Source organism: Saccopteryx bilineata, chromosome 8 (assembly GCF_036850765.1).
Source record: "Saccopteryx bilineata isolate mSacBil1 chromosome 8, mSacBil1_pri_phased_curated, whole genome shotgun sequence".
In the NCBI taxonomy this organism is placed as follows: Eukaryota; Metazoa; Chordata; class Mammalia; order Chiroptera; family Emballonuridae; genus Saccopteryx; species Saccopteryx bilineata.
The window spans coordinates 21,738,672-21,766,350 of NC_089497.1; the positions used below are offsets into that span (position 1 = coordinate 21,738,672).

Here is a 27,679-nt window from a genome sequence, read left to right on the forward strand (position 1 = left end):
TGTTTATATTTCAACAAAATTGACACATGCACAGCTGAGAAGAACAAATCTGAAAATCTGTGTTTCCTTAGATTACTGAAGGAAACTTGGATGGCAATGTTAATAATAAAAATAGTAGTACTATATTATTATTAGCAAATTAGTACCTATAGTACTACCAGGAATTGTTCAAGTGTTTTACAAGAGGTAGCTACTATTACTGTTTGTTTCTATTTTATAAAGAAACCAAGAGATAGAAATATTAAGTGACTTGTTTAGGGTTACATATCAAGCGAGTGGTGGAGCTGAGATTCAAACTTAGTGTGGCTCAAGACTACTGGTGAGTAAAAGGGCCAGATATTTTAGGCTTAACCCATAAAGCTTCTGTTGCTACTACTCAGTTTTGTCATTGTGGTGTGAAAACAGCCATAATTAATATGTAAATAGGTGGGTGTGGTTGTCTTCCAATAATAACTTATTTATTGAAAAAGATATTTAAGTATCATGCAATTTTTTACTTGTTACAAAATATTCTTCTGATTTTTAAAAACAATTTAAATATGGCGAACTATTCTTATATAGAAACAGGCCTCCCTTGGGCCAGATTTGGGTTGTGGGCAGTAGTTTGCCAGACCAGCTGTAGACTGCTGTGTACGTTTTCAGGTCCTATTTTCTATTTTGGACTCATTTACCCATACCTTGTAGAGTTCTCTTTCATGAATGCTAGACGTGATTTCTAAACAGTTCATCTTTATAACACTAGACAATAGAAAATACAACATGCATGAAATATGAAATTTCTACTTCTACATATAATCGAGGTTTTTACCCCCTACTGATTTCACTACTGCATAAGTGCTTATTGACTCACCTGAATCTTACTCTAAGACAGAGCTCGCTATACCATGTTGTTTTGTCTTTCTTTACTCTTTACTTATTTTGCATGTGGTTTTTCTCATTTTAATATCATTATCATGGAGTGGCACATTGTTATTGAGGTAGCTGATTGTGGCACATGCACAAACTTGTCTTTTGGAAAATATGTCGGTTCCCCTTTCATGTTCACATAATGCAGACATATAATTCTACGTATTTTGTTTGATTACCTAAAGGTCATGTTGATCTACATACTCATCTCTAAATTTAGTGCCATAACACATTTTATTTCTACTAATAACCTACCTCTGTAACTCTGTCTTCAATTCAACGCAATTGCTCGGCCAGCAGTACTATCTACTCAACATACTGATGCAGCCCCAATCCCTTCTACCTAGTGCAGATTTAATGCCTTTGTGTTATAATAACATGCAAAGTTCAGTACTGTGACAGTATAGAAGAATCAACTAATTGCTTGTCTGTAGAAAAGGACGGGAATTTTAGGCCAAGGTCCTAGGTGAAAGTATATAAATAGGTCTTGGGGAAGCAACAGATCTAAAGACTTAGGAGCAGGGGAGTATTAGGGAATGGAGTTAGGTGTGCTTGGGGAGCATGGAATTTGTGGGAAAAGCTACGTGTGTAAGTGCAGTTTTGGATCAGACATAGGCTTATGTTATGATGAGGGATTTCAATTTCCTGCTCTAGCTCAGCGGTCTCAAATACCTAAATAGAATTGGGAGGCAGTATAAGTAATAAATCAGCCAAGCAGGCCCTGTGTTGGACAGGTGGGTGCAGACTGGCAAATTGGAAAAGAGGTTTCTGCCCCGCAGCCACCACTCAGCTTACTTGCCAGGGGGAGATGCTGCTACAGGGGTTCCTGCTTTTCAAGAGCACAAAGAAACCCAGATTTCATCCGAAACATCACAGTTTTTCAATATTTGCCACTGAGTGAAATATTTTAGAATAATGATTTTATCTAAACAAAGCAGTTGTGTCAGCAGAAGGTCTTTGCTTTAGACGGTACAATTCAAACAGCAGTTTGTAGAGTCTGAAAGTAGATCATTCTGTTTCAGGAAGATAACAATGGCAGACATGGGTTTTAGTTAAGTGGGGAGTTGCTAGACTGGCCTATTCTGTTAGAAATTTAAAGAAGAGATAGATGTGAATTAATGCTTTGTTAATACATATGGAGAAGATTGCAGAGGTACATTAATGGGGCATTTTTCATACTTATTAATAGTACAATAATTGGCCCTGGCCGGTTGGCTCAGCGGTAGAGCGTCGGCCTAGTGTGCGGAGGACCCGGGTTCGATTCCCGGCCAGGGCACACAGGAGAAGCGCCCATTTGCTTCTCCACCCCTCCACTGCGCCTTCCTCTCTGTCTCTCCCCCTCCCGCAGCCAAGGCTCCATTGGAGCAAAGATGGCCCGGGCGCTGGGGATGGCTCTGTGGCCTCTGCCCCAGGCGCTAGAGTGGCTCTGGTCGCAACATGGCGACGCCCAGGATGGGCAGAGCATCGCCCCCTGGTGGGCAGAGCTCGCCCCATGGTGGACATGCCGGATGGATCCCAGTCGGGCGCATGCGGGAGTCTGCCTGACTGTCTCTCCCTGTTTCCAGCTTCGGAGACATGCAAAAAAAAAAAAAAAAAAAAAATAGTGCAATAATTGCAAAAAGGGTTATTAATGAAAAACAGTTCTCCTTTTCATCGTTGACCTCGTTTGTTTTTCCTATGTAGAGGCAACTTCTTTTATCAGTTTGTTGCATATCCCTCTGATAGTAGACAATATACATTGGGTGTACATGTACCCTCTACTTACACAAATGATAATGAAATGAATATATTTCTGCATCTTAGCTTAGCAGTATATCTTGAAATTTCTTCCTTATCTATTCATATAGACATATCTTCTCAATATTTTCATTCAGATTTGCATATTTCATTGTATAGGTGTATTATAATCAATTTACCCAGTCCTCTGGGATGGGCATTTAATATGTTTCCATTCTTTTGCTACTAAAAACCAGCTATGGATGCATATTCTTATGTATACATCTTTGAGCTTATATGTATATATTTTGAGAATTAAATTTCTATGAGTTGAATTACTAAATCAGATGCGTTTAAATTTTTGATGACTGTTACTTTGTTGCCCTGCAGAGTACCATTTATTGCCCCTCCAACAAAGTATCAAGAGTCTTTTTCTCCATATTAAAGCCAGCATAGACTGTGTCAACATTGTTATTTTTAAAAATATGAAGGAAAAATTGTAGTTCATGTTAATAATTACTTATTTAGTTATGAGTAAAGTAGAACATGTTTTCATTTTTGAAAAATAAATCCACTTGCATTTCTTTACTGTGAAGTAGTCTTTCCCAGTATTCTACTGGGTTATTTACCTTTTAAAAAGTTGCTTGTATAAGCTTTTTAATTAAGGAAATCAGCAAAGATTCCTTCTCAGTGTATCATTGTGCTTTTGACTGCTTTTATGGTTTTTGGTTTGTTGACATTTAAAAATTTTAAGTCAAATTCATAAAAATATCAGTTGGTGGGGCACCGTTGTTATGCTGTATTTCGAAGGGTCTTTGTAATTATTGTGTAATGCTTAGGTCTTTTATATCATTTTTAAAACAATACAGTCTCATAGTTATGTTTGCATTTAAAAATTTCAGTCTTTATTAGTGATTAATTTAGGTTAAAAGCAAAAAAGTGTTTATAAAAATACTTTAGGTATTCCTAGTTGAGTATCTTCTACAGAAATTAAATTTTAAAGATCCTGAGGGATTTATCATTTAGGATTGCTATAATACATTAATAATTTTATAGCTTTTCATGTTTATGGTTAGGAAATAAGTCGATTTTTTTTATGTATGAACTAATGAATTATTAAAGGCACATAAAATATTTAGTAACAATATTTTCCAAATAGTTTATTTAAAAATGAGGATTTGGGGCAGTCTGTCATAGTAGGATAATTATAATTAATGTAAGCCTCGAGTTTGAGGATCCATGTGCCATTAGTTAAATACATAATTGGTGATAGTGCTATAATATAAGTGTTGGCTGAGTTTCACGGTAACTCAATAATAGATTTTTGTGTCAATTTATTCATCCCTATATCCCTCTGAAAAAATTAGATTTTGTGTTTTGGGGGGGGCAATTATAATAGGAGTATGTGCCCATTTTAGATCATCTTCACATGTGTGGCCACAGTTTGCCACCTAGTATCCTATTGCATTTTTCTGCAGTGTGAACACTGGGAGGCATGATTAATGTAATTGTGTATTCTGTTGTAGAACAGTAAGTGTATTTCTTTGAATTTTCCTTGAGGACACTTCTATTAAAATTTTATTGAAAACAAACATGAATCCTAAATATCAATATAATGTTTCAAAACCAACTGTTTTAAAACTAAATAATTGATATTACATAATTGTTATCTCTTTAGACTCTTAAATTGGGACAAAAAGTCAAAGAAGCAATGAAAGTTATCATTCACTTTTTCTTCCTAGGAGTTTCTTTGAGTTGCTGCTGTTCTTTGGAAGAGATGAGTTTTATGAAGAGCCCTTAAAGGATATTCTTGGATCGTTCCAGGTAAAACAATTTACTACTTCACATTTTGTCTACATTTAAAACAGGCGTTTGTCTTCCCCTAAAAATAGTATATTGGTTATTGCCTGTATGTTTTTATATTTGCTAAGGTGATGATGTTTTGGATCCCATTATACTAAGTGGAAAAAGGAGGTTTCTTAAAATGAACTTCCAGCTGTCTTTCTAAGCAGTTCATAGATTGGTATCGGATTCCATTTCTACATTTGCTATACTGGAGCCTGCTGCCACCGCTCTTGTAGATGCCTACGTAAACCCTGGACATACATTCATTTTTTTTTAATGCTTTAGGCTCTGGTTTCAAAGCCCCGTGTAGAGCTCAGCCCTTACCTAGACTAGACTGAAGCTGTCTCTTCCATGCCACTTTTCTCCTTGGTTGTACCATTATTTTCTCATCCATTTTCTCAATAGCTGCCCCAACATAGAAGGCAGATATTCTGGGGGCATTCTATATGAGAGAAGAGAGTAAAAAATATCTAAGACTTCTCTGTAGATAGCAAGAACATTTGATCATTTTACCATTTACTTAGGAAGAAATACCGAGTACTGTGGCTCACTAATGTGTCCTTGGAATTATCTCATCAGCACAGCTCCTGGGTAGAATAAAGGAAGATGTGCTTTGAGCTCCCCCTAGAGGTAAATTGTTCAGACAACACATCTTACAGTTAGTTATTCCTATGGTGTAAAAAAGAGAGGCTGCTGGTCAAGCAGGAGTACTACTGTCCCATCTTTAGGTGATCTCCTGATCCGCAGAATAACGTAAAAGTCATGCAATGCTTTCTTTCTTTTTCTTTTTTTTTAAATTTTTTTCATTGATTTGAGAGAGTGAGAAGGGGGCAGGGAAGGTAAGAGAAAGAAGCATCAACTTATTCTTCTTAGTTCCATTTAGTGTGTATTCATTGATTGCTTTTCCTACGTGCCCTGACCATGTGTCAAACCTGCAACTTTGGCATACCAGGTGGATGCTTTATCCACTGAGCAACCCGGCCAGGGCATGCAGTGCTTTATTTCACCTAGGGTTTTTATTTCATATTAATTAAAAGCAAGCTTTTAGACTAAATAGATTTTTGTGATCAATCACTCTGGTACATACACAAAATAGAAAAATTATAAGCAAATTTAATTGGCTAAGGCATATCTAAAACTTCTTCACATTCAGGATCTGAGTATAGATTTGCTTTTCTTGTTTTTCTTTTCTTTTTTTTTAGCGAGAGGAGGGGAGATAGACAAACAACAGACTCGCATGTGCCCTCTATCGGGATCCACCAGCAACCCCCGTCTAGGGCCAGTGTTCAAATAAGCCAAGCTATTACTATTAGCACCTGGGGCTGAAGCTGAGACCATCCAAGCTATCCTCAGTGCCTGGGCTGAAGCTCAAACCAATTGAGCCACCGGCTGTGAGGGGGGGTGGGGGAAAAATGAGGAGAAGTACAGGGGAAAAACCAGATGGCTGCTTCCCTTGTGTGCCCTGACTGGGATCAAACCCAGGATATCTAGACACCGAGCCAATGCTCTATCCACTGAGCCAGCCAGCCAGGGCCAATTTGCTTTTCCACTCAGTCATCCATGTCTGTTTTTCTGTACCATTTTGTCTTCAGTGACATTAAAAGTGTGAGTAATCCAGCATTTTCTAATAAAATAACTAAAAGCTATTGTACTTGGCTTTTAAAAGCTTAAGCATTATTACCAATACTATGCTGACATGGATTCTAAGATATTGAATATACAGCATATTCTGATTTTAGAGTTGTGCGAAGTGACAAAAAATGCATGTTAGAATTAGTGAAATTAGGAACATTATATTGAACATTTTACTTTATCCATTCTTACGTTCAGCAAAGAGGTAAATACCTGTTGCCATGGAGCTTACATTTCAAGTAGAACCTAAATTCAGGTATTTAAAACTTACTAATTTCCCATTCAGTTTTTCTTCTGACAGTTGTATTCTTGATAATCCATTCTTAAACTTTTACTCTGCAAATACCTGTTGAATTTCCACTATGTGCTAGGTACTAAGTTCTGGGACAAACGATAGCAAGCAAACGGAAAAATCTTTCTATTGGAGAATTTATTCTAGAGTGAAAACGGAAAGACAATAAATCAAACTGGTATATTAGAGTATTTTAGAATGTGACAGATGGCACAGAGTAATTGGGGAGGAAATTTCAGGGTTAAATGAGTCGTCAGGGAATCCTTCGTGGAGATGTTGGCTGAGCGTTGACAGTGGGAACGAGTGAGGTGTCTGTAGAATAGAGGAGAGGCAGTGTCTGACTTGTCTTCAGTCTGTGAAATCATAACATTTTCAAGGAATATATTTCTTTTTTTTTTCTTATAAGCAGGGTTTCCATTCAGTTATCAATATAATTATTTCCTGCCTGACATGTGGTGGCGCAGTGGATCAAGCATCGACCTGGAACACTGAGGTTGCCGGTTCGAAACCTTGGGCTTGCCTGGTCAAGGCACATATGGGAGTTGATGCTTCCTGCTCCTCCCGCCCCCCTTCTCTTTTATTTATTTATTTATTTATTTATTTATTTATTTATTTATCTATCTATCTATCTATCTATCTATCTATTGTATTTTTCTGAAGCTGGAAACGGGGAGAGACAGACAGACTCCCGCAGGCGCCCGACCGGGATCCACCCGGCACGCCCACCAGGGGTGACGCTCTGCCCCTCTGGGGCGTCGCTCTGTTGCTACCAGAGCCACTAGAGCGCCTGGGGCAGAGGCCAAGGAGCCATCCCCAGTGCCCGGGCCATCTTTGCTCCAATGGATCCTCGACTGCAGGAGGGGAAGAGAGAGACAGAGAGGAAGGAGAGGGGGGCGGGTGGAGAAGCAAATGGGCGCTTCTCCTGTGTGCCCTGGCCGGGAATCGAACCCAGTACTCCCGCACGCCAGGCCGACGCTCTACCACTGAGCCTACCGGCCAGGGCCCCCCCTTCTCTTTCTCTCTCTCTCTCTCTCTCTCTTCTTTAAAATGAATAAATAAATAAAAATAATTTTTAAAAAGTATATAATTATTTCCTCAGAGAAGGTTTATGGTTTTTGTACCATTTCTAGCTCCTGCTTAAAATCTAAAGCTACTCCTTTTTGTTGTGCCTTTTTTTTTTTTTTTTAATTTCTCTTCCATTTCTTCCATTTCATTGCTGTGGCTTTTTCCCACTCTGCATTTCTTGTGCCTTTTACATCTTCTTAGGAGGGACTTCACCATCTGTTTTCATTTTAGCTCTACCTCTAGAATTGTCCTCCAGTTTCTTTTTTTTTTTTTTTACAGAGGCAGAGATAGACAGGGACAGACAGACAGGAACAGAGAGAGATGAGAAGCATCAATCATCAGTTTTTTGTTGCGAGTTGCGACTTCTTAGTTGTTCATTGACTGCCCTCTCACATGTGCCCTGACCATGGGCCTTCAGCAGACCGAGCAACCCCCTGCTGGAGCCAGCGACCTTGGGTCCAAGCTGGTGAGCTCTTTGCTCAAGCCAGATGAGCCCGCGCTCAAGCTGGCGACCTCGGGGTCTCGAACCTGGGTCCTTCCGCATCCCAGTCCAACGCTCTATCCATTGCGCCACCACCTGGTCAGGCGTCCTCCAGTTTCCGAATTGAGCTGTGCCCTTAGAGAGCCAGGAGGGCCAACCTGCAGTCCATCATGTGCTTCCCACTAAAACCTTGCATTTACTAAGCTTTGCGAATTCTCCAGGCTTTTCACTGACCTTTGAAAATCCAATAGCAGTCTCAGTGTCCTCTTTTGAAATTCTATACTGCTAATATAAACTCTTTCTCCAAGTGGTTTCTTTCTGTGCATCTTTCATAGATTCATACCAGCATAAGATCGTGCTTTCTTCTCTGCCATGCACCTGGGGATATTGTTAAAATGCAGATTATGGCTCAGTATTCTGGAGTGGGGCCTGAGGGTCTGCATTTCAAACAAGCTCTGAGGTGACACTGATATGTGGGTCCCGGGGCCACACTGAGTAAGCAACGACTAATATTACTTCCTGAACTTGAGTTAGTTATTCCTTCTGTGTCCATCCTCCACTGCTTTATCCACTGCGCCACCACAGGTCAGGCCGGCAATTTATCTTTTTGAAATTGTTACTCATGATTAATAATTGTTATATATCATGACCTCAGAAATATTTTCTACTTCCTCTATATATTTTAGTAAATAATCTGTGGAGCCCCTGCTGGATAGCTCGATCAGGTGGAGTGTCATCCTGGAAGCACAGAGGTTGCCAGTTCAATGCCTGGTCAGGGCACGTTCAGGAACAGATTGATGTTCTTGTTTCCCTCTCTCTCTCTCCCTCCCTTCCTCTATCTAAAATCAATCAATAAAAATTAAATAACCTGTTGGAGAAGGAAATACCTTACTTCAGTATAACTGGTAAGGTTTTATAATCACTTGAAGAGACATGAAAGCCTGATTTCAAGCTTAAAATACTATATAATAAATAAATTAGACATTTAAACTCAGGGGACCAAGAGCTAGCCTCCAGAAGATAGGGTTGTCAGCGTCAGTAAGTTCTGCATTTCAGGAGTGGTCACTGTACCCTGACACATAGAACAGCAGTCATTTAAGTGGGTACTACTCATCAGTGTGCATTAACAGTTGTTCATGCCTGTAGCCTCCAATCATAAAGATCTTATATTCTGAACATCTTGCAATTTTGTGTTGTCTGGAACAGGCATGTAAGTGCCTTCAAAATCAATGACAGGATTTACACTTTGAGACTAGCTCTGAAAGCACATCAGGATCAGTGAGGCATTCATTGTTCATACTTGAAGAGTGTACTAATACAAGATAACTAGAATTATCAGCGTGTTAGTGCTTGGAGTAGTTTATGTTTTCCCAGATAAAATATTGGGGCATAGAAAATTTAGCTTTAAAGAATGGCAGAGGGCAGTAAATCCAATCTAATTTTTTAATAAATGATGAAACCAAGGATTAGAAGATTCATTCATTCATCTATTAACAGTATTTATTGGAGATTAAATAACTTGTCCAATTTGTGGCATAGCCAGAACTGTGACTGCTCTCTTGACTGACTCTAGAGCTCTTTCTGCTGAATCAGTTTTTATACAGAATTTATTTCTTTGTGTAGGAATCTGTGCTCAAATCATGCATACCCCTTAATTCTGCTTCAGGGTCTGTTTTGGAGGTTAGAACTGTAACAATAGCACTTCTCTGTTGGCCATAATATTTCATTTTTTATTTTAAAATGTTAATGGAGGTATACGCTTTCATAGCATGGCAGTCACTAATTTTAAAATGTAGCTGCTCTCAGTTGATGATTTTATTATATTTATGATTGGCTTCCCTCTCAGATAAAAGTGATTGCTTATTTAAGTAACATTTACATTTATTACCTAAATTTTTTAATGTATAAAAGTGTAATTATGTTTATTAAACAGGTAACCTGTGACATAATTTAAATATTCATTTTTTTAAAAGTCACACAAGGGATATGTTAAAAAGTTCACTAAGTACATGATTCTAGTTTATAAAAAATTTAGTATATCTAGTTTATAGGTATTCATGTATTTTTAAATTTTTGAAACTGGGATTCACCTTAGAAATTGTTTAATTAAATATCCCTTATTTTACATATCACAAAATTAAGCTTCAATGGAGTGAGGTTTCTAGAAGCAGAATAAGGACCTGTGTCTTACTCTCAGTCCAGCATTCTTTCCAGTATTCTCTAATCTATTACATGAAATAATGTAATCATGTGTTTGCAATAATGTATATGTCAAAAGAAAAGGGATAAAGATGTTTAATTTATACTACTAGCTTAAATACTTCATGGTCTGACTTTTTAAAACCTTCTAAAAACTGCCTTATTGGGAAGGAGGAAGAAGAAACTTGACTATGATTATCTGAGTAATAGCAGATTGAGGTCTAGACAAGAGTGTAAGACTATAAAAGTGACAATGAAGAAGCAGGTCAGGAGATGTTAAAGAAAACTGACATGGCCCTGCCCGGTTGGCTCAGCAGCAGAGCGGCAGCCCAGTGTGCGGAAGTCCTGGGTTCGATTCCCAGCCAGGGCACACAGGTTACAATGGAGCAGTGCCCCGGATGGGCAGAGCATTGCCCCTTAGTGGGCATGCCAGGTGGATCCCGGTTGGATTCATGCAGGAGTGTATCTGTCTCCCTGCTTCTCAATTCAGGAAAAAAAGAAAAAGAAAACTGACATGAGCCTGACCTGTGGTGGCGCAGTGGATAAAGCGTCGACCTGGAAATGCTGAGGTCGCCGGTTCGAAACCCTGGGCTTGCCTGGTCAAGGCACATATGGGAGTTGATGCTTCCAGCTCCTCCCCCCTTCTCTCTGTCTCTCCTCTCTCTCTCTCCCCTCTGTCTCTCCCTCTCCTCTCTAAAAAATGAATAAATTAAAAAAAAAACAAAAAAAAACTGACATGACATTAGGATCAACAGAAAAAGCTGAGTTTAAAAACAAGTACTTCCTAAAACTAGGAGTGTCCCGACTTCTGATAGCTTACGCATCTATGTTCTTTTTTCAGTTTGATATATAGATATCCCCTATCTATATATATTTGTTATGTGCACATGTACTAATACTGTATACATTATGAAACATAAAAATACATTTAAAATATACAGTAGTTTGATAGTGTAAAAACTTTAACACCAGTGTAAGTACGCTGTATTTTTGAAAATTTTTAATATTTGGTCATGTAATAATTCAGAGTAATTTTAAGTTGAGTTGAGTTTGCTACTTTGTTTTAATACCCATCATATAGGTGAAGAAGTTACCTTTGGTGGACCTACATGGAAACTTTTTGTTTTTAAGTTATGATTCTCCATTTTAAATGTCTTCATCCAAATTTATAGTTTTGTTGAAACTTGAGTATTAAATATCCATTGTTCCTGAAGTCAATCAGTGTTTTCTTGAATACTAACCATTTTTAATAAATGAATTGAAAACTCATTAAAATGGTCCAGGTGAAATATTTTTCAACAAAAAATTTTAAGTTTTTTATGGCATAGATATAAGCGATATAGATGACATTGATTTTTGGCAACAATAGCCATGTAATGATGCAAACACTTCTAAACATTCATTTAAAATGATTTTCTTCATAAAAACTTTCCTTTGAAAAGCAGTAACTTTTCATTCTTATACTATCCTCTTTATATGGGCAAACTCAGAGTGTTTTTTTCTAAAATATGTAATTACTCCATAGGAATTTAATCACAGAAAAGAACAGCAAGCTTGCAATAATTTTTTTTTATTTTGTAAAAGAAAACAGCATAACATCTTTAAATTTTACAAATTTTGAAGTGCTTCACCATAAGGTAACCAATGAAAATGGTAATAAAAGATGTCATGATCATTCTCATCTCACTTCAAAATATTGTAAATATTTTAATATAGTTTAAAGACTCTGTTTTTATAAAATTAACCCCATTAAAAAGACTTTTTATGTTTTTTGCTTTGATTTGTTACAATAACTTGCTTATGGATGAATCTGACTGTGGTATTCTGTAATTTTACTCTGAAATCTGCATTTTATTAAAAATAAGACATATTGCATAGTGCTTCTATTTACACATATTTCCATAAAACCCTATTTTGATTTAAGAAGTTATTATTAAGTATATATCTTCTTTGGTATGTCTTTCCTTTCCTGACTGTTTGGAGCTTTTAACTACCTAGGAAGTGTGATGTTAACAATAAATAAAGCAAGGCCCTTCTCTCACATGATAAACACCAGAAGACTGGACTGGTGGAGATTTTCAATACTGCAGGAGAAGGAATTCAGTTTATTTAGGAGTAAGGTAGCTAGTGGAGGCTTCTTAGCAAAAAATGTTAGTGGGAAGCTAGATAGGAAAGGATTTAGATAGGTTTACAGGAAGGTTTAGGTGGGTTCATAGGACGTTGTAAGAGAAAGAGCATATGAGAAAAAGCATAAACAGTGAGTTTGAGAGACATGGGAGAGACCCGACTAGAGAAAAGACTTCCTGATGTGTAATAGATGAGTGAGCGTGTAGGTGAGACCGGAGGTCCTTAATCAGGAAGTTGGAGCATTAAGACTTTCATCCTGAGGTAAGTGTGTGAAGGGTTCCGATCAAGTGTGCAGAGTAGTCAGAACACGGATCTGCAGCTTTACAGACATCTTCCCGTAGCCAGCAAGAGTTCAGCAAAGTGGCAACCAGTTCAGGGAAGAAAAATCTGACAAAACCTGAAGCTCACATCACATGGATTCCAAAAGAAGAGTGAGAGAAGGAGTCTTGTTTACTCTCTACCTTTGGCAGTGATGTTTCTGAGGGAATTATACAGATGGAAAAATGTAGGTTTACAGTTGTGAGTACACAGTTTATTCTTGTAGTATTTATTATTGTCTTTTTCTACACGAACAACTGTAAACCTACTTTTCCCCACCCTGTGTAATTCCCTGTATATTTAGCACAGTGCAGTTGGTATCAGTAACAGCAGACAGATGACTTAGTAAAGGATTAGGTTAGTATACAGGTCCAAATCATTAAGTAAACATTCTAAAAAAAAACCCCAAAATATGTATATATACTCTAGGAAAGATAAGATGTGAATTCTAAAGTAATTTCATTACTACTTTTTTCATTTTGAAGGTTTTTAGATTAAATATCATCCAAAAAAGCCACCATACTATGTAAGGAAGGAAGAACCAAAAGATACTTACAAACTTCTTTGTTCTCTTCCATCTTGTTTTTTTAAAATGGAACAAAATAAAATTTTATTTAATCTCCTTTCCTATCCAGAGCAATTTCTCATAGAAATGGTCTCCAAAATATAGTGTATTTGACTCAAGAAGTACACACATACACAAAACAAAATTCATATTTATAATTATTTTAGAAAACATGACCTTTAAACCAATTTACTAACGGTTAATGGAAAGATTGAGGGGAATACAAGTGTATAGTTTATAGTATGAATATTTATAAAAGTACCCAGTAACTGTAGGAGGTGTGATCAAAAACTATGCCAAAATTGACAATAGGGTAAAAGTTGTTAGATTTACAGATAGGTCATCAGGGCTTTCCCCTAGAAATTTTGATTCAGTGGGTTTGAACTGGAGCCTGGGAATCTGTTACTTGTTATTTAACAAGACCTCCAAGTGATTCTTATTTTCAGTTAAGTTTAGGAAATTAGCAACAGACCTGTTTCACCATATCCTGACTTCAGCCTAAGTCCAGTTCTAGGTCCCACAGTGTTAACAGCTGTATGATTGGTGCCTCACTTACTGTAACACAGTTGGAAAGGTGGGCTGTCCAAGCACTCAGCAGAGCTAGAGCTCACCAGGGATTCAGGGCTAGCATCCAGCTCACCTTCCTTCTATTTCTTGTTCTCTGATTGGACCAAAAGCCAACTTGAATTCTACAGACTCCAATATGTGTGTCTAGAGTAATCTAGGAGTTTGTTGACCTTGAGGTTTGAAATTGATGATTGTTTTTAACCATGAAGCTTTTGCTACAGAACATTACTATGTTCTGTAAATAAAACATTACTATGTTCTTTTTAAAAAGCATAGCTTATCAACAGCATTATATCTTATTTTTTGAGTCAGCTATAACAAGCTGACACAGGGGAACATAATTTTATGCCAGGGCAATTGGGTGTCCTAAAATAGAATATTTATTCAAAATGTTAGAAAATACTAGAAGAAACAATACCTAGTGTTTAAGTGCTTACTGTATGCTAGACACTGTATAAAACACTTTTCAGTACTTTTTACTATTTAATCCTCACAACAATCCTATGAAGGTGGTGTTTTTAGTATTCTCTTTGCAGAGGAGTTAACTGAAAGAGCACAGAGAGGTTAAGTAACTTGCCCATTGTTTATAGGGTGTTTGCTTGCTTGCTCATTTGCTTGCTTGCTTGTTTTAATTTGGGAATGTCCTAAAAATGACTTTTAGATGATACTTGTTTTCATGTTTTGAGTTAAGGGTCCTTTGACTTCTTTAACTGAATGATTCTTTATCTTAAATTTGATTTCTTCTATTACCTCATTCTCTTATAACAAAACCTCATATATTCTAACAAGGAATGTGAAGTGACATATAGATATGGAACATGCAGATGTGAAGTGACATATATGTGCAACATGCAAATGATGAAAGACCATAACAATTTAGTAAAAAACATAGTGTTTATTGTCACTTTGAATATGCAGCCTGGTGATTTATCCAATAAGTATTATGTGTTACTATACATACAGAGGTGGGAAAAGTAGTTTTACAGTTATAATACAAATAATACAATAATTAATGATATTTATATAAGAATAAACTCTGCTTTTCACATATTCACAACTGTAAACCTACTTTTGCCCATCCCTGTATATTGTTTTATCCTGAAGCATTGCTTTACAACTGTTACTGATTTTTTTAATGTCTGAGGGTTTTTTTGTTTTTGTTTTTTTTTGGAACAGAAAGAAATTCTGCCTTTTTTGCTTTAATTGATGTGCAATATCTAGTGTTTTCTTAAGGCTTTAAGCTCAGTTTATGCATTTAAAAAAATGAATTTATTAACTTCACTAGGCCTTCAGTCAGTCTTTTCCAATTACCAAATTAAATACCCTGAAACATTTTAAGATACAACATTGAACAAAGTTTATAATAAATTAAAAAGCAAAATCAAAGTTACTTCTTGTAAATCTAAATCTAATAAAATCAAACTTATAAATTCATTAAGCCAAGTTCTCCTAAATATTAAATGCTTATAAACTTGTTACTTAATTCATATTATAATCTGAAGTCTAAGATATCACATTCTCTAAAAACATTTCAAATTTTTTTTTTTAAAATCCAGAATATGCATAGACAAATTATCAATTAATGCCCAACTTATCAATACATTTTTATCTTAATAATGCAAAATCTTTGTATTATAGGTTGGATTCATTCCTTTAGCTTGTCATTTCTTTGTCCCAAGACTGCAAATGCACTAACACAACAAAGGGGAATAGAATTTTCATCTTTCAACCTTCTACCACAACTAAGGTTATACATGTGGGATCGGGGCAAGGCACCCATGTCTACCTGTCACTCAGAGTCTGCGCTGGACTCCTCTGCCCCCTTCTTATTGTCAGGCCGTTGTCAACAGAAATTTCCTGAGCCCTCATGTAAACCTAATTGAGCATTTAAGTTTTACATTTTGCAACCTGGTTCTTTTCCTAGAAATGATGCATCCCTTAAGATTTTTCCTTAGGTTACACTTGATCCCTATTATAATGGGGTTCCCTAAGTCCAGTTATGTACAAACTGTGTAACCTTTGTAATTGAAGTCGATTTGTGTACTAATGGGGTTTTGATACCCTACTTAGGTTACTTAGCAACCCTTTCTCTTTTATAATTTAATAGCTGCCTCATTGGCCATCAGTCATTTTATTGACAATGATGATCAAGTTTAGTTTTTAACCCCTTTAAATTCACAAAGCCAAAATGATTTTTCTCTCCTAGGAATGCCAGAATCACCTCCGCAGATATGGAAATGTGAATCTGGAACTGGTGACTCGAATCATTAGAGATGGTGGCCCATGGGAAGATCCAGTGTTGCAAGCTGTTCTTAAAGCCCAGCCCGCATCTCAGGAGCTAGGTACTTCAGGGGACTCAAAATCCAAACCACCATTTGTGAGAAGCAAACACAATTTCCTTTTCTAACTAGAGCAGTAATAGTTATTTTTATTTATTTTATAATATTGAGTAAGATTATGTATTTTCACATGAAGTATGTTTAATTTGTTGTACTAACCTGCCCTGAGAGTGATTTTTGACACTAGACATAGGTACATTTATTTCTAGTAATTTCCCATTCTAATGAGAATTCAGAGTGTTAACATATTTACTGTCCATATGTTACTTACAGAGTTCATTTTTTTTGTCACTTCAGTTGTATTTTTAAAATCTGTTTAAGTAGGAACACCCATTTAAAACAAAACAAAAAACACCCTACTGAAGCACATGAGATCTCCCTTACACAGGAAACTGTGAGGGCTGCAAGTTGTCGGATTTTTGTCACTGTCACTACACCTAGCCCCAGGGGCTGGCACAGAGGAGGTGTTCAGTATATGTATATATTGATTGAATGAATGGCCACATGGTGACTAATTGATAAGTTTCAATTCCAAATATTGTAGAGCAGTATTTCCCAAACTTCCTCCATTGATAGAAGTGAAATTTTCTCTCATCCCCTTACCACCTGCATCCTTCTTTGACAACACCTCCTCTCAAACCTAGATGCACAGTGGTTCCTGAGGGCCAACAGTTGCTTCTGAGGAAGGAGGCTTTGTCAACTGCTTCTAGTTAATTCTTTTTTAAAAAATTTGCAATATTATTCCTGAGCTGCAGAACATTTTTGGTCACCAGAACTTAGAATATAAGCTGAGCAGTAGAAAATAAACTCAAAACTGGAAACATTTGAAAGCTGGAGACCCTGTGAAGTGCAATGATAAGATGGCCAAAGGGAAAGACAAGAACTCCCCGCTCTGGAACCATTCAGACCTTGGTCTGGTGAGAAAGACACTTCCCACCACAGATTGTGCTGAGCAGGTTAGGATCTTTCCATTTGTCCCAGCGCAAGGGGTGGTGGCGGGTGGTGAGGAGAGCAGAGTGGAGAAGAGCTGTGCCTCTTGGGCTCAGGAGCAAGCTGACCCCAGATACGAGTATGGAGGCCTACGACAGATGTGAGAGGAGGGGGAGGTAAGGCCGCAGAAGCAGTGCAGTGGTGGGGTGAGACGGGAGTGAGACGAGGCCAGGAAAGGGCGAAGGTATGTATGTGACTGCGGTATAGTGATGTCTGCCCAAGGGATCAGAGGAGACTGGAACTGGATGTGGGGGTCTCGGGAAGGAATAAAAGAAGGGAAGAAGGAGGCAGCTGGAACTGAGAAGGAAGAATTGGATTATTGAGGAAAGGTATGAGGAGTCAAGTGTAGGTGAGGCCATAGCGACACCCTGAAGGCAGCTCTGAGGAGACTGGGGAATGAGGCCAGTGGGCAGGAGGTGGACAAAGAGCGTTACAAGGAGTGAAAACGGGACAAGAAAGTTTGGGCTTTTAGTAGAGCTTTTAGGCTTCTCTGAGTAGGAGCTAGAACATATTGTGGGTTTCTGTGAGGGTTGATGGCCTTAATATATGTCTATATCATTTTTTATACATAATCCTTTCATGCTTACAGTGACATACCTCACTGGGAAAAGCTGCTCTAGAGCCCCATTAATACGGTGACTTCTAGTTAGTGATCATTAGGGTAAAGACTAGTCTGAAGTGTATCTCTGCATTAACTGTAGAAATAAATGTTTATCATACACTGGAAACAACTGCAAGGCAAATGTTGAAGCCCAAATAAAACATCACTCATAAGCATTTTAGGGGTTAATGTAAACATATATAATTAAATAAAATAGTTTTGGGTCCAAAATCAGGAAATATAGGTTCCAGTTCCTGCTTTGCCACTTAATTTTTGTCCTTGGGCAAGTCATTTGACCTCTCTGAGACTCAGTTTTGTGATCTCTAAAACAAATACTATGATACATGTCATAAGGTTGTTGTTAGGTCTAAATAAACTGATATAGATAAAGATGTGTTTGTATTGTTTTAAATTGTGTAAAAGAAAGTATTTAATAGTAATTATTCTTAGTAACACATGAGCATATATTAAGTAGTCCTTTTGGCTTATTCTTTTGTGGAAAAGTAAAATATATGTATGATTTAACTTTTTTATTAATTCAGATATATTTCTCTATAATTAATCTGAACTAATGTGGTTTTAGTGACTAGGATTCAGCCTTTTCATCTTAATAGTAATGAAAATATTTAGCACTAAGAATGAGAAGTACATAATCTTAGACTGGATATCCAGACTCTGTTATTTTAACATATTAGTGAACTGAAAAAATAATATTTCAGGTTTTTTTAAAATTACTTTTACTTTTTTTAGACTGAGAAGAAATCACAGGTGTTTCTTGAGCACTGTTTTGTTGTCATTTATATTTCCATTTTTCCAATCAAATAATTGTATATTCTTTTCAAAAGTAAACTCCTAAGAAAGTATTATTTAATTAAATAACTAGTTAATCTAATTAGGTGCCACATGTTAGTGATAAAGTTTCAAACAAAAGTTTGAGAGAATCTTTTCTTGAGAGTAATACGAGTCTGTTCTCTTTTTAATATAGTGAACAAATACTTAAGTTCTGAAAACCCACTGTTCTTTGAACTACGTGCCAGATACCTAATTGCTTGTGAACGCATACCTGAAGCAGTGGCTCTTATTAAATCCTGTATAAATCACCCAGAAATCAGCAAAGACTTGTATTTCCATCAAGCACTCTTCACGTGTCTGTTTATGTCACCTGTAGAAGATCAGCTATTCCAGGAGGTATTGTTTAACACTCTGTTTGCCTATCATTTTAACCTTACAATAATGAAAAGAAAATATAGCCAAGTTTTGTTAAATTCCTTTTATAGTAACACCAAAGATTTCTAAATTACATTATCTAGATGAATTCTCTTTGACACCATTCTTTAAACTCCTGTTGAATTAGACAAAATCTGATAGTAACATGATGAAATTAACAAAATATTCATTTCATAATCATTCTTTATGTTGAGTTTTTGATGTGACGCAGATCAAATAAAAACTGAGAAGCATTATTACTGTGCCTTTTAAATAAAATATTAAAATAAATATTCATGTTATTTTCTTTCAGATGAAAGAATCTTTTCCTAATATGGACCCTACTGACCTACAAATTATAGACATTTAATGAGATTAAAAGTAATCATTGTAAAGTGTAGGTTCCATATAGTAAAACTGAAACCATGAGAATTTTTCTACAATTAGTCTTTATTGAAAAAAAACTAGAAATCTAATTTCTTCTGAATGTTTAAACATTTATTGCAACTAACTTTTTAGATATTTTTAATGATGTGAACTGATTTTTCTTTTCCTTTTACAGCATTTATTGAAAACTGATCGTAAGAGTGGAATTGATATCATCTGTAACACTGAAAAAGAAGGCAAGACTATGTTAGCCTTGCAACTCTGTGAATCTTTTCTTGTTCCCCAGCTCCAGAACGGGGACATGTACTGTGTCTGGTGAGTGTTCTAATAGAGAAATGGAAATAAGATGGGGAACCAAAGGAGAATTGGTCAGCAGAGTTTGGACTTGATATTTTTTTAAAAGTTATGTGAAAATGTTAAATAAGAAGCAATAGTTTATAAGACCCAAAGATTTAAAAACAAAACAAAACATATACCAGTCATTGATACTATAAATGTTTAAGGTTTGTGTTATAATGAAACAGTTGTTTAAATTAAATGTAGATTGTTAGTTTTTTCTTTATCTGACTTGCTTTATGTTTACAGCAAAATTGAGAGGGAGGTACAGATGTTTTCCATGTACGCTCTGCTCCCACACATACGTATCAAGGTCACTCACCAGAATGGCTCAGATTTTACCAAGGATGAGCTACACTGGCACGTCATCATCATCCAAAGCTCACAGTTCATCTACGGTTCACTCTTGGTGTTATATTCTCTATAGGCTCCGACAGATAGGACATACCCATTACTGTAGTATCATGCAGAGTGTTTCACTGCCCCTTACCCTCTGCCTGCCCCTCTGCCCTGCCTGTTCATCTTTCCCCTTGGCCTCCATCTCTGGAAAGCACTGATCTTTTCATTGTCCTCATAATTTTGCCTTTTCAGAATATCATATAGTTGGAATCATACTTTTATAAATATTTTCTGCCAGTCTGTGGCTTGTCTTTTAATTGTATTGATATTGTGTTTTACAGAGCAGGGTGTTTTAATTTCAGTGAAGTACAGCTTATCAGCTCTTCCTTTCATGGACCATGTCTTTGGTGTAATGTCTAAAATGGCATCACCATCCCCAGGGTCAACTAGGTATTTTCTTATGTTATAGTCTAAAAGTTTTATAATTTTGAATTTTATGTGTAGGTCTATGATCCATTTGGAGTTCATTTTTGTGACAGTTGTAATGTCTGTGTCTAGATTAATTTTTTTGCATGCGTAAGTCCAGTTAGTTGTTCCAGCATCATTTGTTGAAGAGTGTCTTTCCTCCATTGTAGTTCCTTCATCAAAGATCAGTTGATTGCCTGTATATGGGCCCATATCTGGACTCCTATTCCGTCCCATTGATTATTTGTCTGTTCTTTCAATAATAACAAGTGTCCTCATTAGCTTTATAGTAAGACTTGAAGTTTGGTAGATGAGTCCTCCAATTTGGTTATTTTTCAATACTGCCTTGGCTATTCTGGGTCTTTTGCTTCTCTGTATAAACTTTAGAATCAGTTTGTTAATATACATAAAATGACCTTTTGATTAGGATTACAAGAAATCTGTAGGTCAATTTGGGAAGAACCGATATCTTGACAAATATTGTATCTTATTATCCTGGAAAAATCTCTCCATTTATTTAGTTCTTTGAATAAATTCACCTAAGTTTTGTAGTTTTCCCCATCCAATCTTGTACATATTTGTTAAATTTATACCTGTGTATAATGTAAATGGTATTGTGTTAGTTTTTTTAAAACATTTTAAGTATTTTTAAAAAACATTTTAAGAATTACTTAGAAGTTATTAGTAGAATATATGAAGCATCAAATATACCTAACAATCATGTAATTTAGAATGTGGGAAATTGGAATTCCAAATACAGGAGGGGATCAGGAGGCAGTGGTAATACTTACACTTAAGTATTATCATTTGATATGTAGTTACTCTAAGACAGAATGTGGTCATTATAGTAGATCTTTTCCTGTGGGATAGGAATGTTCTCTACCCTTGGTGGTATTCAAATATTTAAACAAGGTATCTTCAGTCTTTCATTTTAATCTACTCTTAAGTAAATTGGAATCAAGTGTAAACAACAATAAACATTTTATTTTCTCTTTCCTTGGCTCACCAATTTCTACTCTCAGAGGAGGGACCTTAAAAAAGAGAACAGTGCCTATCTTTGCTGCTCCTGGCCAGTCGCCCTCCGAGAATAGAAGCTGGGTAATGCAGCTGGCAGCTGCCTGGCTGGGAAGGGATCCTGAGCCTGCTTCTCTGTCCTTGCTTCTGAGCAGGCCGAGTTCTGATGGTCTGCCCTCTTACTTCTTCCACCTCTGCTCTATAGTTCTTAATGCTGAGATCCTTTTTCTTCTCAAAGTTGATTTTCACTGTAACTTGAAGAGCGGGATTTTTTCCAGCCTACAAGGTCTGTGTTGTCTGTTTCATCTGGACCTTCCCTGAGTCAGCTTACCCTTTATCTTTCCCCTTTAAGAACAGAACCTGATCCCCAGTCCAGTTTTGCTCTATCTCAAGCTAGTAGAGTAAGCTACTAAACCTATTTCTCTTGCCATCACTAGAATAACAATGATGTAGTAATCACAGCTGCTAATATTTGCTGAGTGCTTCCTATAAGCTTTGCTATATATGTGCATTATCTCATTTATTCAAAGTTTTATGGGATAGATTATATTATACCCAAGCTGTTCAACTATTAGATAATAAAGCCAGGATTCAATCCCAGGTAGCCTGACTCACAGCCTCTGCTTTTAAACATCACTTACTATAAATGGGTCAAGTATGAAAAAAAAACAAAAACCCTATGTAGTAAGGGTGGTTTGTGAAAGCTGTTACAGCCTACACTCGGGAACCAGATAAATTGATGGCTTTGATTTTATTAGCACTTGATACCTGGTAAATGTGTTTGTGCACCAGACTGGTGCTATATTTTCTAAAGGACTCTTGTTTGAAAAAATTTTAGCTTCATAAAACATTCCCTTTGGGTCTTCACAAAGAAGAATATTAGTGGTTTTTAGGGTGTTTTGTTTTTTGTTCATGTTTTCCTTCAAAACCTAGTATACAAGTAAAGCCTGATCCTCCTTTTGTAAATTGAGTCAGAAGGGAGCTTCACAAGCACAGCCTGATGTTTCTGCTTTGCCTGCTGGAAAGCTAAAACCCATACTGGTAGCCTTCTCCTGCAGAACTGACTGTATCTTGTATTACATTTTGTTTACTAAGTTTCTTCCTCCTGAGTTAACAGAAATAAAGAGAAGATCTCTCTCTCTTCAGAAAAGAGAAAAAAATTATATTATACCTTGAAAATATCTCTGTAAGGAGTCTCAAATTATTTTTGGAATAAGTTGGAGAATAAATACATACATTTCTAATATATTAAACATTCATTTATATAATATTGAATGAAATACTTTCCCATAATTTCCAACTATCATTTTTTTTTTTTTTTTTTTTTTTTTTTCCATTTTTCTGAAGCTGGAAACAGGGAGAGACAGTCAGACAGACTCCCGCATGCGCCCAACCGGGATCCACCCGGCACGCCCACCAGGGGCGGTGCTCTGCCCACCAGGGGGCGATGCTCTGCCCATCCTGGGCGTCGCCATGTTGCGACCAGAGCCACTCTAGCGCCTGGGGCAGAGGCCACAGAGCCATCCCCAGTGCCCGGGCCATCTTTGCTCCAATGGAGCCTTGGCTGCGGGAGGGGACGAGAGAGACAGAGAGGAAAGCGCGGCGGAGGGGTGGAGAAGCAAATGGGCGCTTCTCCTGTGTGCCCTGGCCGGGAATCGAACCCGGGTCCTCCGCACGCTAGGCCGACACTCTACCGCTGAGCCAACCGGCCAGGGCTCCAACTATCATTTTTTATCTTTAAATCTGTTGCAGAGATTATGTCATGTGTTTTTAGATACAGTTGATCAGTTTGTATTCTTCCATCTATATTCCTTTGTTGATAATATACCCCTTCCTTAGAATGTCCACCATCATCTTTTATCTCATTCCATGTCTACATTTTCCTTTACCCTATTTCCTCAAGAGGCTTCCTCTAAATGCTTTGAATATTTAAAAATACTGTTTTTTTTTTAGATCACTAGCAAACATCTATTGAACAAATCTCATAGCTTGGTACTAGTAAGATTTACAATGCCAAGCCCTGGCCAGTTGGCTCAGTGGTAGAGTGTCAGCTTGGAATGTGGATGGTTCTGGGTTCGATTCAAGTCAGGGCACAGAAGAGAAGCGACCATCTGCTTCTCAACCCCTGCCCCTTCTCTCTCTCTCTCTCTCTCTCTCTCTTACCCTCCTGCAGCCATGACTTGATTGGTTTGAGCAAGTTGACCTCAGGCACTGAGGATGGCTCCATGGTCTTGCCTCAGGTGCTAAAAATAGCTCAGTTGCCAGTGACAGAGTAGCAGCCACAGATGGGCAGAGTATCCACCCCATATGGGGCTTGCCGGGTGGATACCAGTTGGGGTTTATGTGAGTGTCTGTCTCTCTGCCTTGCCCCCTCTCAATTTAAAAAAAATATTTATAAAGACAAGGAAAGAATACAGGAAACTAGTGAGTCTTAAACATCAGTATACAGTGTGTCTGTAAAGTCATGGTGCACTTTTGACCAGTCACAGGGAAGCAACAAAAGACAACAGAAATGTGAAATCTGCACCAAATAAAAGGAAAACCCTCCCAGTTTCTGTAGGATGATGTGGCAGCATGTGTGCATGCGCAGATGATGACGTAACACCGTGTATACAGCAGAGCAACCCACGGCCATGCCAGTCGAGATATGGATGGTACAGAGGAAAGTTCAGTGTGTTCTGTGGCTCACTAAATTCGAATCTGTGACCAAAGTGCAACATGAATATCGGCGCATTTATAACGAAGCGCCACCACATAGGAATAACATTACTCGGTGGGATAAGCAGTTGAAGGAAACCGGCAGTTTGGTGGAGAAACCCCGTTCTGGTAGGCCATCAGTCAGTGACGAGTCTGTAGAGGCTATACAGCAGGGTTCCCCAAACTTTTTACACAGGGGGCCAGTTCACTGTCCCTCAGACCGTTGGAGGGCCGGACTATAAAAAAAACTATGAACAAATTCCTATGCACACTGCACATATCTTATTTTAAAGTAAAAAAACAAAACGGGAACAAATACAATATTTAAAATAAAGAACAAGTAAATTTAAATCAACAAACTTACCAGTATTTCAATGGGAACTATGCTCCTCTCACTGACCACCAATGAAAGAGGTGCCTCTTCTGGAAGTGCGGTGGGGGCCAGATAAATGGCCTCAGGGGGCCGCATGTGGCCCGCGGGCCGTAGTTTGGGGACCCCTGCTATACAGGATAGCTACCTAAGGAGCCCTAAAAAATCTGTGCGTGAGCCCACATCGAACAGCACTGACTAGGTATGAAACTGGGAGAGTTTTCCTTTTACTTGGTGCAGATTTCACATTTCTGTTGTCTTTTGTTGCTTTCCTGTGACCGGTCAAAAGTGAACCATGACTTTACAGACACACTATATATCAGACATTTTACCCAGGTGTTTTCACTTATCTTTAATTTCTTTTTATTAAAGGTTAAGACAGGCAGTAATATATGTTTTTTAATTGATTTGAGAGAGAGAGTAAGGGGGAGCATCAGCTCATAGTTGCTTCACTTTAGTTGTTCAATGACTGTTTCTCATACATGCTTTGATCTGGGGCCTCAAGCCAGTGACCTTGGGCTTCGAGCCAGCAACCTTTGGGCTCAAGCCAGTAACCTTGGGATCATGTCGATGATCCCACGCTCAAGCCAGCAACCCTACTCTTAATGTAGCTAGTCGATGCTCAAGCTGATGAGCCCACGCTCAAGCTGGCGACCTCGGGGTCTCGAACCTGGGTCTTCCGCATCCCAGTCCGACGCTCTATCCACTGCACCACCGCCTGGTCAGGCAAAGTGATGTGAATTTTAAGAAAATTTTTGAAGAACTGAATTTCAAAAATTTCAACCTGTGGCATAAATGGGGAAAGGAGGGTCACATAGGAGACATGGTCACTGGGGCTCCAACTTTGTGTATTGGGGTACTGCCAGGTAAAGGTAGCTCACTGCAAACTGGGTGATGCCATTCCATAGAGGTAGCATATCGTGCCCTATTGATTGTAGCGCTCTCTTATTCCCAATCTCAGGGTTTTTGCCACTATTTCTATAGAGTATATCATTGAGATTTATAGTTATTAGTAGTTGGGCAACCAGGACCTAAGCAAGAAAATATACAAAGGCATGAAATCAGAAAGAAGGATAAGATCTGTTCTGAAGTCTTACCACGTTAGTTTAGTTGTATTCATGAAAGCTTTCCTGAAGAGACACTTGATACGGACATTGAAAAGATAAGCTTATCTTAGAAATAGAGAAATACTTTCCAAGGAGAGCAATCAACATAAACAAAAGTGTGACTAAAAGAAGCAAATTAACTGTGAGGAACCAACCTAGAAGAGTGCCCAGGGTTCAAATCCTGATGCTTCTTATTCTAAAACCCGTTTCCATTGCTATTGACACTATATGGCATTATAGAGTAAGTGCCTAAGGAAATGACTGGGGAGGTGAAAAAGATCAGTTAAAAACGCTGTAGAAGTACTTGTGTAAAATACAAGGCTAAGGTGGTGGCATAGAGAAAAAAATGGGGTGGCTGTTAGGAAAAGTAGAATCAAAATGCAAAGACTATGAAAAATAGATAGGTTAGAAGAATGTGTAGTGCCACTGACTGATGTAGGAAAAGATCATCAATTTTGCAGAAATATTATTTGTTCTAAGAGGGTTAAGGTGATAGAAAGCAATCTTAATTGAAATATACCAAGGCACGGAAATAGGTAAAGTAAGAGCTAGAGAGTTGAGAGCAAGGTGTGAAACCCAGTGAGTTTTGAAAGGAGTATGTGTGCAGAACAAAAAGTGGGTGGTAGACTGAACTTAGGAACACTCACATAGCTAGTATGAAACAGAGGTGGAAGTTTGGGTTTAGTGCTAATATGTTGCTTGCCATCATTTTCTGTTTTGTCTTAAGTAGACTGTCCATCTTCATGACAGTCCAGCTGCCCTTAGATTTAATAGTGTGTGTATATACTGGGCTCAAAGTACATACTGAGTAAATCACTTTTTTCAAAAAGAACATTTTCATTAATTATTTTAATACTTTTCAGATTATGATGCTTTATGTAACTTTTTGTGTGTGTGTGACAGAGACAGAGAGAGGGACAGATGGGGACAGACAGGAAGGGAGAGAGATGAGAAGCATCAATTATTTGTTGCAGCACCTTAGTTGTTCATTGATTGCCTTGATGGGGAGTGCTACAGCAGATAGAGTGACCACTTGCTCAAACCAGCGACCTTGGGCTCAAGCTGGTGAACTTTGCTCAAACTAGATGAGCCCTCACTCAAGCCAGCAACCTCAGGGTTTCGAACCTGGGTCCTCTGCATCCCAGTCCAATGCTCTATCCACTGCGCCACCGCCTGGTGAGGTACTTTATGTAACTTTAATGATATGTTTAAAGAGTTCTAATTTGCTAAAATGTGATATCCAAATATAAATATATCAAGTATACCTTATGATATCCTTTGCCTCAAAACCCATTGCTTCATCTAATAGCATTGATTATATAATAACCTTGGCCATATTTTAGAAAATAATATACCTCTGAAACACCTTAAATGGCACATAGCTTGTCTATACTGAAAGTATTGCATCGTAATGGAAAGGCAGGTAACCTAAAACATTTCAGAATTAGTACTCTAATATACTTACACGTTCAATCTGTAGTACTTTTGGTATCTTAATAGATGAAAAATAAGAACCATGTCTTTGCTGAAAGTCTATAGCATTGATTTCTAAATTTGCAGGTAGGGTATTAATTAATGGCCAAAGTTTGTTTATTTTGTTAAAGTAATGTCATAATATTGGTACACTGGTATGAGAATTTGTTTGGATTAGGTACTAGAGATGCCTTAGGTTTGTCAACATATGATTGGAATTCATTCCTTACTACTGCAAACTGTCGTTTCTGAGCTCCCCACCCCACTCCCGGCTCCCATTAGTCTCATCCAGGCGGCAGAAGCAGCCTGGGGGTTTTACATGATACCCATTGAGGCCCACTCGCTGTCCGTCTCAGTCAGGGCACTGGAGAAGTAATGTCTGTGTTTTTATAAACTGTGTTTTTGATATTTCTCTTTTTTTCTCAATTACAGGGAGTTGATTTTCATATGGAGTAAACTTCAGCTTAAGTCCAATCCTTCAAAACACGTTTTTGTAGATCAATGCTACCAGCTTTTAAGAACAGCAACTAATGTGAGAGTCATATTTCCTTTCATGAAAATCATTAAGGATGAGGTAAAGAGGATATATTTACCCCTTTATTTTAAATGAAAATTAAATGACAGTTAACTAATTTGCAGACAA

At 37.6% G+C, this 27,679-nt stretch overlaps 1 protein-coding gene across 3 annotated transcripts in view; it reads left to right on the plus strand.

Moving 5' to 3' along the window:
* ZNF654 (zinc finger protein 654) overlaps positions 1-27,679 on the plus strand; it is an 84,050-nt gene that overhangs the window by 50,956 nt on the left and 5,415 nt on the right. For 2 of the 3 annotated variants that reach the window (XM_066241475.1, XM_066241474.1), the window contains exons 3-7: positions 4,365-4,446; positions 15,920-16,055; positions 18,629-18,831; positions 19,412-19,551; positions 27,469-27,610. In XM_066241475.1, coding sequence (XP_066097572.1) covers positions 4,365-4,446; positions 15,920-16,055; positions 18,629-18,831; positions 19,412-19,551; positions 27,469-27,610 — 703 coding nt within the window. Of the gene's footprint in view, positions 1-4,364; positions 4,447-15,919; positions 16,056-16,147; positions 17,009-18,628; positions 18,832-19,411; positions 19,552-27,468; positions 27,611-27,679 lie in introns of those variants that run through there. The other variant, XM_066241476.1, reaches the window with a different exon arrangement.